General features: G+C 34.5%; 1 protein-coding gene across 5 annotated transcripts in view; it reads left to right on the plus strand.

Annotated features, from left to right (window-relative positions):
• CNTN1 (contactin 1) overlaps positions 1-13,413 on the plus strand; it is a 362,253-nt gene that overhangs the window by 266,084 nt on the left and 82,756 nt on the right. For 4 of the 5 annotated variants that reach the window (XM_060657917.3, XM_060657918.3, XM_060657916.3 and 1 more), the window contains one exon: positions 10,071-10,229. In XM_060657917.3, the coding sequence (XP_060513900.1) occupies positions 10,071-10,229 (159 nt within the window). Of the gene's footprint in view, positions 1-1,404; positions 4,688-10,070; positions 10,230-13,413 lie in introns of those variants that run through there. The other variant, XM_060657920.3, reaches the window with a different exon arrangement.

Here is a 13,413-nt window from a genome sequence, read left to right on the forward strand (position 1 = left end):
GCAGAGTCCCCTCTTACCAGACTTAAAACCTCAGGGTTCAGAGAAACAAACTCTGCTAATATAGCAAAATCTACCAAAACTTTATTTAAAGGCCAGGGAGTGAGGGGAGTGGTGTTTGCACAGAATATATCCAAAATTAATACTTCCAGTTCTCATTGAAAAGATGTAGAAATCTCATGTGTTTAAAGTGACAAGTGAATTTGGCGCCCTTTGTTACCATTTATCATAAGGACAAAATTTGCAATAAGCAGTCAGCAAAAGCGAGTTTTTACATATTATTTCTCATAGTTAAATAGTCACCATCAGAGAGAAAATAGTGTGGTAAAGTGGTCTAATTCTAATAATCAAATTATACTTAGTTATGGGTAAGGGAAAGAGGTGGCTGGTCATCCTATAAATTACATGATTTTCTCTAATACTATAGTTAATATATGCATACAATCATTAAAAGATCTACATGATGTGAGGCATCTGGATGGCTCAGTCAGTTGAGCGCCCAACTCTTGGTTTCAGCTCAGGTAGTGATCTCATAGTTTGTGAATTTGAGCCCTACATCGGGCTCTGCATTGGCAGTGCGGAGCCTGCTTGGGATTCTCTCCCCTCTCTCTCTGCCCCTATCCCACTTGCACTCTCTCTCAGTCTCACTCTCTCAAAATAAATAAATAAGCTTTAAAAAATTAAAAGAAAAAGATCTATATGGTGCAATTTAAAAGGTATGACATTTGGCATGAAGCAAATGTACCTTAGAAAGCCACTTCCACTACTGATTCAGCTGTGGTCTTAGGCTAGTCAGTTAATCACTCTAAGTCTCAGATTCCATATTTATGAAAGAGAATAATAATAGTTACGGTTCACACAATGACCATGGTGATGTTTTATAAACATCTTCCTTTATTTCTTCCCTCTTTGCTATTAATGTATAATGTAGACATAAAAAATAAATACCATATACCTCAAGACACAAGTTCCCGTGACATCCAGTCCCAAACACTGATTAGCTTTTTAGAATCATTGCTAAGTTCACCCTCAGTATTTTTTTCTTGTTGTAAGCCTTCAAGCACATGTTTTAGTAAGTAGACTTGCACTTCTGGAATGAAATTACAAAGGTTCTAGGAGTTTTTGTTTGTTTATTTGCTAACGTGGGGGAACGGATCCAGGTACAGCTCTTGTTCTCTAGAAAGTCAGTCACTATACAGGGGGAGAGAGGTTTGGTTGGGCCAAAGCTTGTCACTTTAGCCTTCTCTCTTGGACTCCCATCTCCAGTGTCTAGGAGAAGATGTTTTCCTTTGCTCATTAGTTCAACTTACCCATCAAGGACTCATGGCAAATACCCAAAGCACATGGCTTCCTGCCCCTAACCGGGCATCCACACTGTCCCTTCAGCCTTGATCTTTCCTCTTGCAGGTAAAAACAGAAAAGATGGAGAGAAAAACATGGTGGATCCTTTTCTCCCCGTCTGTGCCAGCCTGCCTCCAACCTGGTGATCGTTGACACTCACCATTTGTGTGAAAGCCTTTTTTTCTTTCTTTCTTTTTTTTTAACGTATTATTCTAGATTATACTAATTTACTCAATTTTGTAGCTTCTGCAGTTTTCCCTCCCATCTAGATCTTAGAGGATTTTCCCCCTTTGAAACTTCTAAACATACTTTTGAGCAGGAAGATATTTAAAAATATAATTATAGCTTCACTAATATGAAAAATGGCTAGTGAACTAACCTAGTACGTCTTATAATGGCCAAGTGAAATTTTTGTGTTTTCATGTCCTGTTTTTCATTGAAATTACATATCTCAGAAATTAGCTCATTATCTGAAAAAAATTATGAAGAACTGGTGAATTATAATACAGGAGTATTGCCACTGAATGGACTGTTTGATTTAGCCAAGCAGGTAATGAACAGTGTTGTTGTCAAATTCACTAAGGTGTCATATTAATTAGGATGCATTCTAAGGAGCATTACTCCATTGGTCTTTTGTATCCTGATGCCATATATATATTCTTTGGCAAGAATGGATGAAAAGCAGCAATAAACAACTCAAGACTGTCCATGGCTCTGTAGGGTTTTTGGAACAATTCCTGGGATTGGGAAGTGAAAATGGACAGCATCCAGAGAAAATTGTTGTCTCAGTAGCAAGGTTTACGTGAAGATACCAAGCCGTTAACAGCATGGATGTGTATTTAATTTTATTAACTCCTACCATCAACCTTCTTGGATCTTTAATTTGGGCAGGAAATTTGAGACTGTGACTGGAAGGACTTGAGCAGAAGTGAAAGATTAAAATGAAGTATATATAATTCTTTCTGGAACTGCTTAAATTTCATTGTTTCAAAACACTTTAATTTTTCCCCTTTGGTCAAAAAGACATGCTTAAAATTCTTGTCTCTTTACCAGAAATAATTTTGCTCTTAAACAGGTTTATATTTAGGTATAAGGTATTATATAAACTTCTCGTTTAGTAGCTCAAGCAACCCCATCTGTTGTTGGAAGAACTCTCAGGAAAGTTTTGAGGGATATGGATATGACTCTTAAATATATATGTAGTGTTCTTTTTTAAATAACTCATTAGTCATCATAAAGGAATAAAAATCTCTGGCTCAAGATGTTGTTAATTTCCATCTTTTTAATTTTTTTAAAAATTTCCAGTCTCAATTATTGTCACAAATGGAACTATCTTAGAATTTAGAATAGAGATCCAGATCAATTGCCATTTTAATAAGATATTTAGAATTTTTCTGAAACTCTCATGTACCTGTAAATATCATCATGGAGATATGTGCATGAATCATCATTGTGGGCATCTTTCATAGACCGTAATTGAAAGTATACCACCAAGACCAGATGGGGATATAGTTGTTGGTTTTTAAAAAAAATTTTAATGTTTATTTATTTTTGAGAGAGAGACAGAGTGTGAGCAGGGGAGGGGTAGAGAGAGAGGGAGACACAGAATCTGAGCTGTCAGCATAGAACCTGATGCGGGGCTCAAACTCAAGGGCCATGCGATCATGACCTGAGCTGAAGTCAGACACTTAACCGACTGAGCCACCCAGATGCCCCTAGATGGGGATATAGCTTTAAAAAAGAAAGAATAAAAATTTGAAAGAAAATCACATGACAACAAATGTGCTTTTCCTGTTTCTGGGAAAGGGAGAATATTCTTGTTTAAATAAACTGCATTGATAATAAGTAGAGGTTATAAAGATTCATTGCTCTCCTGTTAGATTTATTCTCATTACGAATGGATCTAAGTTCACTTCTCTCAATGTTAGAGGTTAAAAAACTACCATGCTCCTATTAAATGGTAGGGATGTTTAATATTCACCTTCACCTTAGTAGAGCTTTAAACATTGACAAGACCCCATGACATTGAACTGTGTTTCAGAACATTATGTAGAACCATTGTCTTAACTAATTTTGAGAACAGAAATAGGCCTACAATAATAAAAGGACTTTAGCTGACACATACTGGTAAAAAAAGAGGTCGCCTCTCCTAATATAACTGATGTCCTTTCAGTAATGTGATTTTTTCAAGATTATTTTATTTTAAAAGGGAAGATAATTTGTTCTGAGAAGTTTTTGTTTCCTTAACATTCAAACTTTTCATTAAAATTTGCTATTTTAGTAAAAAATAAAGAATCACAGAGTTTTGCATGTGGTGTTTGCTTTAATGGCTTAATGGGAATTACAGGTAGAGAGTAATGCTAGATGTGTTTCACACTTGCAGCAGCTCTGGAGCGTGAAGGTTTATATTAAATGTGTGTGCCATGTGGAAGGGAGTCCCAAAAGGACCAAAAGTTTAGGGTCCGGTTGTTTAGAAAGTCAGTGTTTAAGAAGAAGAAAGTACATTAGTAATCAGTACTGCCTAAAGGTCAGCACAAACTCAAGCAATGCATGGGGTGGAGTCATGGCTGCTGTGCAGCCTGTTTAATGCTGGAGGGTCCCAGTTTCAAATCTTCTATCCCATTTGACTCATCCGAAAATGTGTCTCAATTATTGATGGGGACATTTTAAAATATTTTTTTCCTGGCGATTTTTTCTCAAGTGTCTAAACTCCTTTTCATAGAATGTTACTACTTTCCCAAAGAAGAAATGGCCAAATTGATAAATAATTGTGTTCTTGCTCAGTTTTTCCTCTGATTACCTATGACCAAGAATTGAGTGGAAATCACATCTATATTTTGCTCATACATAGGCATTTTTACCTAAAGACACTGGCAAAATTAAGGAAAGTTAACAGATGGCTTTATGGTGATCAAGAAAAACTGGGGATATATTGAGTATGAATTTATAGACAGCTGATGTGTTATCTTCATTTATCTGAGTTAACAGATCAAGCAAAGATTTAAAAAGTTATGGTCATTGTTATAACAGTTTTGGTCATTTTTTCTAAAATATACACTTGTGCCCAAGATATTCATACTGTCCCCAACAAGACAGGTCTCCAAAGAAAGCTCAATACCATTTTTTGAATTTGATTCTGATAATGCAATAATTTAAATCATCATGCTATAGTTATTGGAAAGTTGGTTTCATGGCAGATTGGCTGTGTTTACATCCTAGCTTTGTCATTTGCTAGCTGTATGACTGTGATCGTTTAATCTATCCATGTCTCTGTTTCCTCATCTGTAAAGTAGCAAAAATGATAGCACCTACATCATTGATGATGAGATTTAGCAGTGACTTCAATATAACAAGGGCCCAGTAAAATATATTAGTTTTATTAAAATAAAACATATAAAATTTGTATTCACTAACATTTTATGTCATATAAATTTTATGTTGTTATGAGTTCATACTTGTTAAAAAATACATTATATGATTCAAAAAAACACACAGAAATCCAAGAAAACAACAGGGAAAACCTGTCAGTATTCAGGTAGCTTTTTGGAGGGCTTTTGCAGATAGGCACCTTCGGGCTGCAGGATCTAAATTTCAAATGGGCCTTTTCTCATTTTGTGTGAGTTATGCCAGGACACCCAGTCTCTTGTCCCAATCTGTACTCTGTTACAAACTATCTGGGTGACTCTGGCAATAACATTTCTAGACTTCTGGATCCTTTGGTAAATATACAGATATTCACTTACATGCACTCTAAAATGTATGTGATCCATATTACATACTGAAATATTTTTGTTATTTGCCTGCAGTCAATGATTTCATAGTTAAAACATTGAGAACCTGGAGAGATTTAGGGGTAGGGAGTATCAATGTGGCAAATGAGACTGCATTGAACCACAGATGATAGAGGACCATTCTGGATATTTCCCACAGTCCTTCTTCACTGGTTGAAAAGAAAAAAAAGAACAAACTTCAGTAATTGTAGATTCCTTTTGCCTGACTTTGAAGAACCCACAATGTTGAAACATAGCACTAGCAAGGACCTTGACAGACCACTAATTATCCCCTATAGGTGAGATTTTTATGGAGCGTTCTCAGGCAGCAATCTCTGCGAGGGATATTTAAAGGCAGAGGAAAAGAATATAAGTGAAAAACCAGGATAGTAAGACAGAGGGTAGTGCAAATAGAGAAGGAATTACATAGTCGCAGCCTCTACCTGAAGAAGTACAGAAAGGTAGGTCTAAGAAAAATAGTGATAGAGCACCATGATTTTGAATAGGAGATAGAGAGTATCGACACTGAAGTTTGCACTGGAAATTTTATCCTACGAGGATTTGGTCAGACTGTCTTCATAAAAACTAAAAACAAAAAGGGTCATTTAAAAAGCTTTTTACCTCCTCCCCCAGATCTTTTTTTATTTTTCTCCTTACTCCTCTCTTTCCAGCTTCCTAAGTATTTAATGGTAGTGAGAAGAATCAAATGAAGTTTTGCCAGGGCTAGTCAGAGAAATTATCCCAGTTCCTCCACACACACTTCCCCCTCCTCCTGCCATCCTGATCTGTAATGATTAAAAACAAAAGAATGGGGGTGCTTGGATGGCTCAGTTGGTTAAGCATCCAACTCTTGACGTAGGGTTAGGTCATTGGGATCCTCTGTCCCTCTCTCTCTGACCCCTCTCCCACTCAAAGTAAGTGAACAAACATCTAAAAATTTAAAAAAATTTAAAAAAGAAAGAAAATGGAAGACTAAAATAATTTCTCATTGAATGTATATAAGCATTTAAAATGCATGTCAAATTCCAAAGTTCCTTTCTATCTGACCAATGTCTCTGTGTCATTATAATTTCAATTTAATTTCATTTTAATTTATATATATATATATATATATATATATATATATATATGTGTGTGTGTGTGTGTGTGTGTGTGTGTACACACACACACACATATATATATATATATATATATATACATAATTCATTATAAATAACATTCTTAGGAACAATTAGCTATCTGCCTGAGGGCCACTTAAGAAATTGGAAAGATATATTAGTAGGGTAATAATGAAATAAGCTGCATGTAACAGTCCATTTGCTTATATTTTTCCCTGACTTTAATTCATTGCTTGTATATTTCTTGAGAGTGTTTGCAAAACAGTAGGAGCTTAAAGAGAGGGAGAGGAAAAAGGAGAGGGAGAGGGAGAGAAGGCAGAGAAAAAGAGAAAGAGAGAGAGAGGAGGTGGAGGTAGAGAGAGAGAGAAAGGGAGGGAGGGAGGAAGAGAAACTCTTAGAATCATGTATTGCTTTTTTCTCCTCATTGATGGAAGCATAACAAGGGTGGCCAGTTCCGAATGCCTTCTTATGTGTGTGCTGAGAGGAACTGGTAGCTGCATTTTATTTTCTACCATAAAACTTTTTTCTCCATTATGAACAGGAAAAAATGAACAAGTAATATCAGCTACACTGCTTTGAAAATCTTCCTCTGGGAGATAATACAATACTGGCCCTGAGCTGACCTCCTGGGTTGTGCAAGTTCCTCTTGATAGCACCACTCCGTTTTTGCTACATCGTGATTTTTTAGTACAAACTAAGGGACTTCACACTGCCAACCTTTCCTCACCTCCAACAAATTTATCAGAAAACACTTTATTTTTAAATGAAAACAAGTTGTAAATGAGCAAGCTGAGAAACAGATCACTCCCAATTCAATAATTACTGCTGCTTAGTAGCTCAGATGCCCAGGAAGCTCTTACAGGAATAATAGCAACAATACTTTTGATACTTAAAGTTTACTGAGGACTTTCTATGGATCAAGTCTACCACTATATTCTTTAAAGATACTGTTTCAATCCTAAAAAAAAAACTATTCTATATTATGATCAATTTTTATTACTCCTAGTTTACAGATGAGGAAATGGAAACAATAATTTTAAAAACTTGCCCATGATAAATCAGGGCATAGAACTTATTATATATATAATATTTGTATATATTTATATTATATATATTCATAAATATAAATATAAATATACACACACATATATTTTAGAGTGCGTGGAGAGTTTGTGTGAGCATTCAAGAGCGACAAAGGGACAGGGAGAGAGAGAATCTTAAGCAGGCTCCATGCTCAGCATGGAGCCCGACACAACAAAGGAGGGCTAGATCTCATCACAACCATGAGATCACGACCTGAGCCAAAATCAAGAGTCAGGCACTTAACCGACTGAGTCACCAGGCAAAGAGCAAAGAATTTAAAGTCAAGCCTCTTTTAAACTCCACAATCCCTGCCTTTAATAGTACTTTTCTCTCAGGTATTTTCCAGGAGATATTCGTAGTCACTTACTAGATGGAAAAGTGTACTTCGCATTACTAAGTAACATTGCCACACCAGGGTTTTGAGGATCTCAACCGACACCTTTCCATTTGCTCTCTCAATTTTACCTCCTTAGGATGATATTCAAGGCAAATGGAAAAGTAGAGCTTGTGTTGTGGATGACTGCTATGTTTACAGAACTGAGAGAAGTTCAAATGTGATATATGCATTTATGTAGACACCAAAATATTTGTTAAGAACCCGTTAGCAGCCAAGCATATATCAGAGGAAACAAAATGCACAAACTTAATTACAATGTCTTGCTTAACAGTGTTACTCTTCAATGAATGGACGACTAAGTGAAATTATTTGGCATGTAAGATTCCAACAAATATGTTCCTAATATGCAACTCTAATCTGAACTTTTAAAATATTACTCATTTGCCACTCCAAGAACTTCAGAGAATAACAGCAGGGCAATAATTTATACTTTAATGGTTAAAGGCTAACCTATGGCAATTCTGTCTTAAATCCCCCTTAACATTTTATTGATGCCATACCTTTGTGCTCAGAAAAAGTATCCAATCAATATGGTTTTTACATATGAAAAATGCAGTTTTTTCTTTCAGAATATCGCACGTGTTCTATATTACTTATGTGTCTATTTTCATTTACTCTGGATGATGTATATATGTTGCTTTTAATTAACATCGAGAATTATAAGTACACTATTAGAGATGATCCATTTATAAAAGTTTATTTATATGTTATATAAACCTCCAAATAATAAAATTTACTACCATCAATAGGATGTGTCTTGTGTTATTTTAGTATTAGCAGTAATGTATTTGTATGGATCTATCTATACCTTTTCCCCCTTGGGATCAGCTACAAGGAAATCATCTATACCTTAGCAAAAACCAAAACCCATTTGCAAAAACCAAAATGATGCAGACTAAGCATCTGATTTGATAAATAACGAGTAAAGTATTTATATTTAGCTACACATGTCTTTAGTACTACATTCACAATGAAAAGCCAAAGGTATCATTTTACCAAAGTTGTTATTATATTTAATATGCCTAATTTAGTTGGGGATTGACTCCTTTCTGGTGTAAAGAAAACAAGTGAGAGTATTTTCTGAGATGTGTATACAAGGACGTCTCTATTCCCTGAGAACCTTCTGTGGCATTGTAAACAATGGATGCATCTGTACCACTTAAAGGATGTTTTTCTCATTTTTAAAAACAAGAAATTGTGATGTAAAGTATAAATGCCTTGTATGCCATTATCGTGGCATTTACTGGCATTTACAATTATAGTTATTTTTTTTAGTGGTTATTTATTTTTGAGAGAGAGACAGAGCATGAGCAAGGGAGGGGCAGAGAGAGAGGGAGACACAGAATCTGAAGCAGGCTCCAGGCTCTGAGCTGTCAGCACAGAGCCCAACGCAGGGCTCGAACCCACAAGCCGTGAGATCATGACCTGAGCTGAAGTCGGATGTGTAACTCACTGAGCCACCCAGGCACCCCGACAATTATGGTTATTTATTTGCTGGTCCATTTCACTCTTTTCAAGACCCTGAAAAGCTCTTCTGTACCCAAAAGTTATGCATCATGTGTTTTTTTACTACCTGGCATAGTGCTCTCAATGAGTAATATTGGTGCTGACCTATGAAGCATCTATGAAAACCTATTTTTAACATTGTTTTATGTTCTGCATTAATAATCTTTCTGTCCTAAGACTCTTCAGTATAGTATTTTGTGTTTCAGAGCATTTCTGGTGTATCTCTGAGTTGGTGATTGTTTTTTGCATTTTATGGAAATAGAGATATTTCTTGTCATATTATTTACTCCCATTACTGTAACTAATATGAATATGTTATCCAAAATGATACAATAATTCCCAGAATTTTCTACTCCAAGTAAAATAAACTACCTAGACCATTTAGGGTTATAAAAAAGAATTTGTTCCATCTGGGGGAAGCACAATGAAACATTTAACTATTCTCATATCTGGACTTATTTGTGCTACCATACCTGATTTATGCATTCAGCAAACATTTATTAACTTGCTATACTCTGTTAGGTCCTATAACGCCAATTGCATTTTATAAGTCAAAGGTTGTCATGTGTATCCATTTTATGAACCCAAGATTGTCATATTTATCTTGAATAATGTCATTTCTAAATGATAGCATTTATCTCCTTTTTCAAAGAGACACCATGAATCCATTTAGCAAAGGCCAGAATATTATTATTATTATTGCCTGTTATAGTTTATATATTCCAAAAGAAATATGGCAACACCGATTATATCATACAAATGTTCTTTAATTTTATAGAAGATGTTTTTTTGTATTCTAATGTGCACTTAATTCTCTAGCTGGGATTCATTGATTCATTACCCATATTTTCATTCCAGGCCCTCCAGGCCCTCCAGGTGGTCTGCGAATAGAAGACATTAGAGCCACTTCTGTGGCACTTACTTGGAGCCGTGGTTCAGACAATCATAGTCCTATATCTAAATACACTATTCAGACCAAGACTATTCTTTCAGATGACTGGAAAGATGCAAAGACAGGTAAGTTTCATTTGTCTGATTAATCTGTGCATATTTTTAAATGAATTCTTTTCACAAAAATGAGTATCTGGACTTTTTAAGGATTTCATCACCTACCTTGAAATGCTTTTCTATTTTTAATTTTTTTTTCAAGTATCCCTGTGGGATGGTAGTGAAGAAAACCACAAGGAACTTAGACAGTTTAAAGCTGCAGGGGAAGCAGCATTTCTGAATCTATAATGGGAAAGCAAAGAGAGGCCTCCTAGTTTTCTAGTTTGCTATGTGTAATTCTAAGGTTTATTAGGAAAAATAAACTTCAGGAAATCTTTTTTTTTTTTGGCAAATGATATCTATAGCTTATTATTTATGACCCTTTTTTTTTTGCAATTACATAGGTACTATTATTCTGCATTTTTAGAAAAGCCACTTTGGTTATAAATATTAATTTAAGCACCCAGTTTCTCACTACTATAGCCTTTGTTTTTCAAAGATGATCATACCTGCTTTGAATTTCCTCAGAACATATTTTCAGTGAAGTTTTGGGTCTCCATTTTTTTTTCTTATACTAAGGTATTCTAAAAGTTGATTAGGAAAAATAAATGAGTAAGTGGGTTCCCACCTTTATAGCTATTCCCATTGCCATTTTTCATGACTAGACTATAACATCACACATCAGTTTATCTGTTGTAATGTCAAAGAAAAAGAAGGATCCTTTCAATGAAATAATCTGTTTCTGTTTGTCATTTTGACATTATTTTTAAACAAACTTGTAATTGCTAGAGTTTCTTTTAGACATAATGAAGAGACATAGAAATATGTGCTCAGTTGTCACAAGGGGAGAAAAAAACAAAATGAATAAAATGTTTATCTTTTTAAAAATTTGAAAAGAAGTAATCCCAGAATATCCCAAACCTGCTCTTATTTTTGCTTTAACTAACATAATGGGATTTAATTGTATTGATCATTGAGAAGTTTTAGTTTAGATTTAATTTTCTTTGATAATTTATTCCTATTATGTGAAATGAACTAAATATAAACCTGAAGGCTGTTATGAGGGTTTAGATATATTTTAGTATTGAGGTATTCTCCATATGTTATATAAAGAACACGAGTTAGAAACAGGTGAAATATTTCTGCTACATTATGCTTGCAAATGTAAGTTATCTAGCAATAAACTTGGCAAAATCAGATCATTTGAAAAATAATATAAAAACAATTTAGATGTTTGATAAACCTGAGGTATGGATATTTTCTATTTCTCTGAAGAGAATGAAAATGGATGATAATGATAATATTAGATATCTAGCCTAACTGACACTGATTATAGATACTAGAGAACAGAATGCAATGAACACATTTAAATTTGGTTTGCTTTGAAAAAGGAGTAATAATTGTAATCATTTTCATTAAATATATGTTCTTACTAGGTAGCTGAATAAAAATATACTTATCATTAAAATATCTATATCTATTCCACTAGAAAGTAAGTTCCATGAGGATGAAGGTTTTTATTCACTGCCCTACTCTAACTCCTAGATCAGGCCCCATAATGCTCATTTATTAAACACATGCTGATGGGGCCTCCATTGTATGCAAGAACCTGTCCTAGATTCTGGATATACACCTGGCCATCCATGAACAAAACAGAGAGAAGAAACACACACACACACACACACACACACACACACACACACACACCATACACTCAAAAGAGTTTACATTCTAGTAGGAAAGATGGCAATGAACAAATAATTACAGTAAATGTACAGTAAAATGTACAGTAAGTCCTATGGTGAGTAGTGCTAAAGAGAAACAATCGTGAAGAGGGATCAGGATACAGGAGTTGTATTTGAAAGAAAGGGTGCTTCTGATATTAATCTAGTCACCCCAACTTTTGCATGGTTCTTGTTTACATGTTGTGTCTTTCACAACTGTCAGCCTATTTCAATCTTTGAATCTATAGTATGTTTTCTGTTGAAACATATAGTTGCATCTTATTTTTTATCCTGACACCCACTGCCTTTTGATTGGATTCTTTAATCAATTAATATTTCATGTTACTATTTATATAGCTGGGTTTATATATGCCATTGTATTTTATTCTGTTTATTTTTTTTAAGTTTTTATTTAAATTCCAGTTAGTCAACACACAATATAATATTGGTTTCAGGTGTACAATTTAGTGATTCAACACTTCCATATAATACCTGGTGCTCATCACAAGTGCATTCCTTTATCCCCATCACCTATTTCACCCATTCCCTGCCCACCTCCCCTGTGGTAACTATCCATTGTATTTTTGCTTACTAAATGTTTTACTTGTTTTTGTTCCTTTATTCCTTCTTTACTGCTTGAGTGAATATTTTCTAGTATAACATCTTAACTACTTTAATGAATATATATTTATGTAGTTAATGGTTACTCTCTATATACTATATATACATTACTGAATATAAATAAATGAATTTTAAATATAAATATAAATACACATATTATTACTCTAGGGCTCACCAGCTACATCTGAACTTGTTAGAATACTTCATATGTTTACTAACTTAATTTCAGTGAGATATGGAAATGTTACTCCTAGATAACTCTATTGCATCTTACCCATTTTTTGGTGCTATGTATTATTTTTATTCCTCTCTATGTATTACAAACCTGTTATTCTTCTGTTACTGTCTTCTAAAGAAGCTACAAGAAGAAAGGAAAGCAAGTGCATATTTATAGAGTTTGTTATATTAACTTTTTTATTTTCCATTTTTAGTCCTCCTCATTTGTTCGTGTGGATTTGAGTTACCATCCTTACTTTGATAGAACTTCGCATCCACCTGCCTTTAAGATATTATCAAATATATTACACTTCTGTATGTCTTAGGCCCAACAAAAATTTTTATTTTATAATATAAAATATATACAATAAATATTTTTAAATGTTTATTTTTGTGTGTGAGAGAGAGACAAAGCATGATAGGGGGAGGTGCAGAGAGAGAGGGAGAAAGAGGATCCTAAGTGGGCTCCACACTGACAGCAGGAGCTCAAAGCTGAACTCAAACTCATGAACCGTGAGATCATGACCTGAGCCGAAGTCGGATGCTTAACCGACTGAGCCAACCAGGTGCTCCTATAATAAAAAATTTATATATATGAAACTCATGAGACAGAGTAAAATGATAGTTGATGTCAGCCACTAAATTTGGATGTA

Source organism: Panthera onca, chromosome B4 (genome assembly GCF_046562875.1).
Source record: "Panthera onca isolate mPanOnc1 chromosome B4, mPanOnc1 haplotype 2, whole genome shotgun sequence".
Taxonomy (NCBI): Eukaryota; Metazoa; Chordata; class Mammalia; order Carnivora; family Felidae; genus Panthera; species Panthera onca.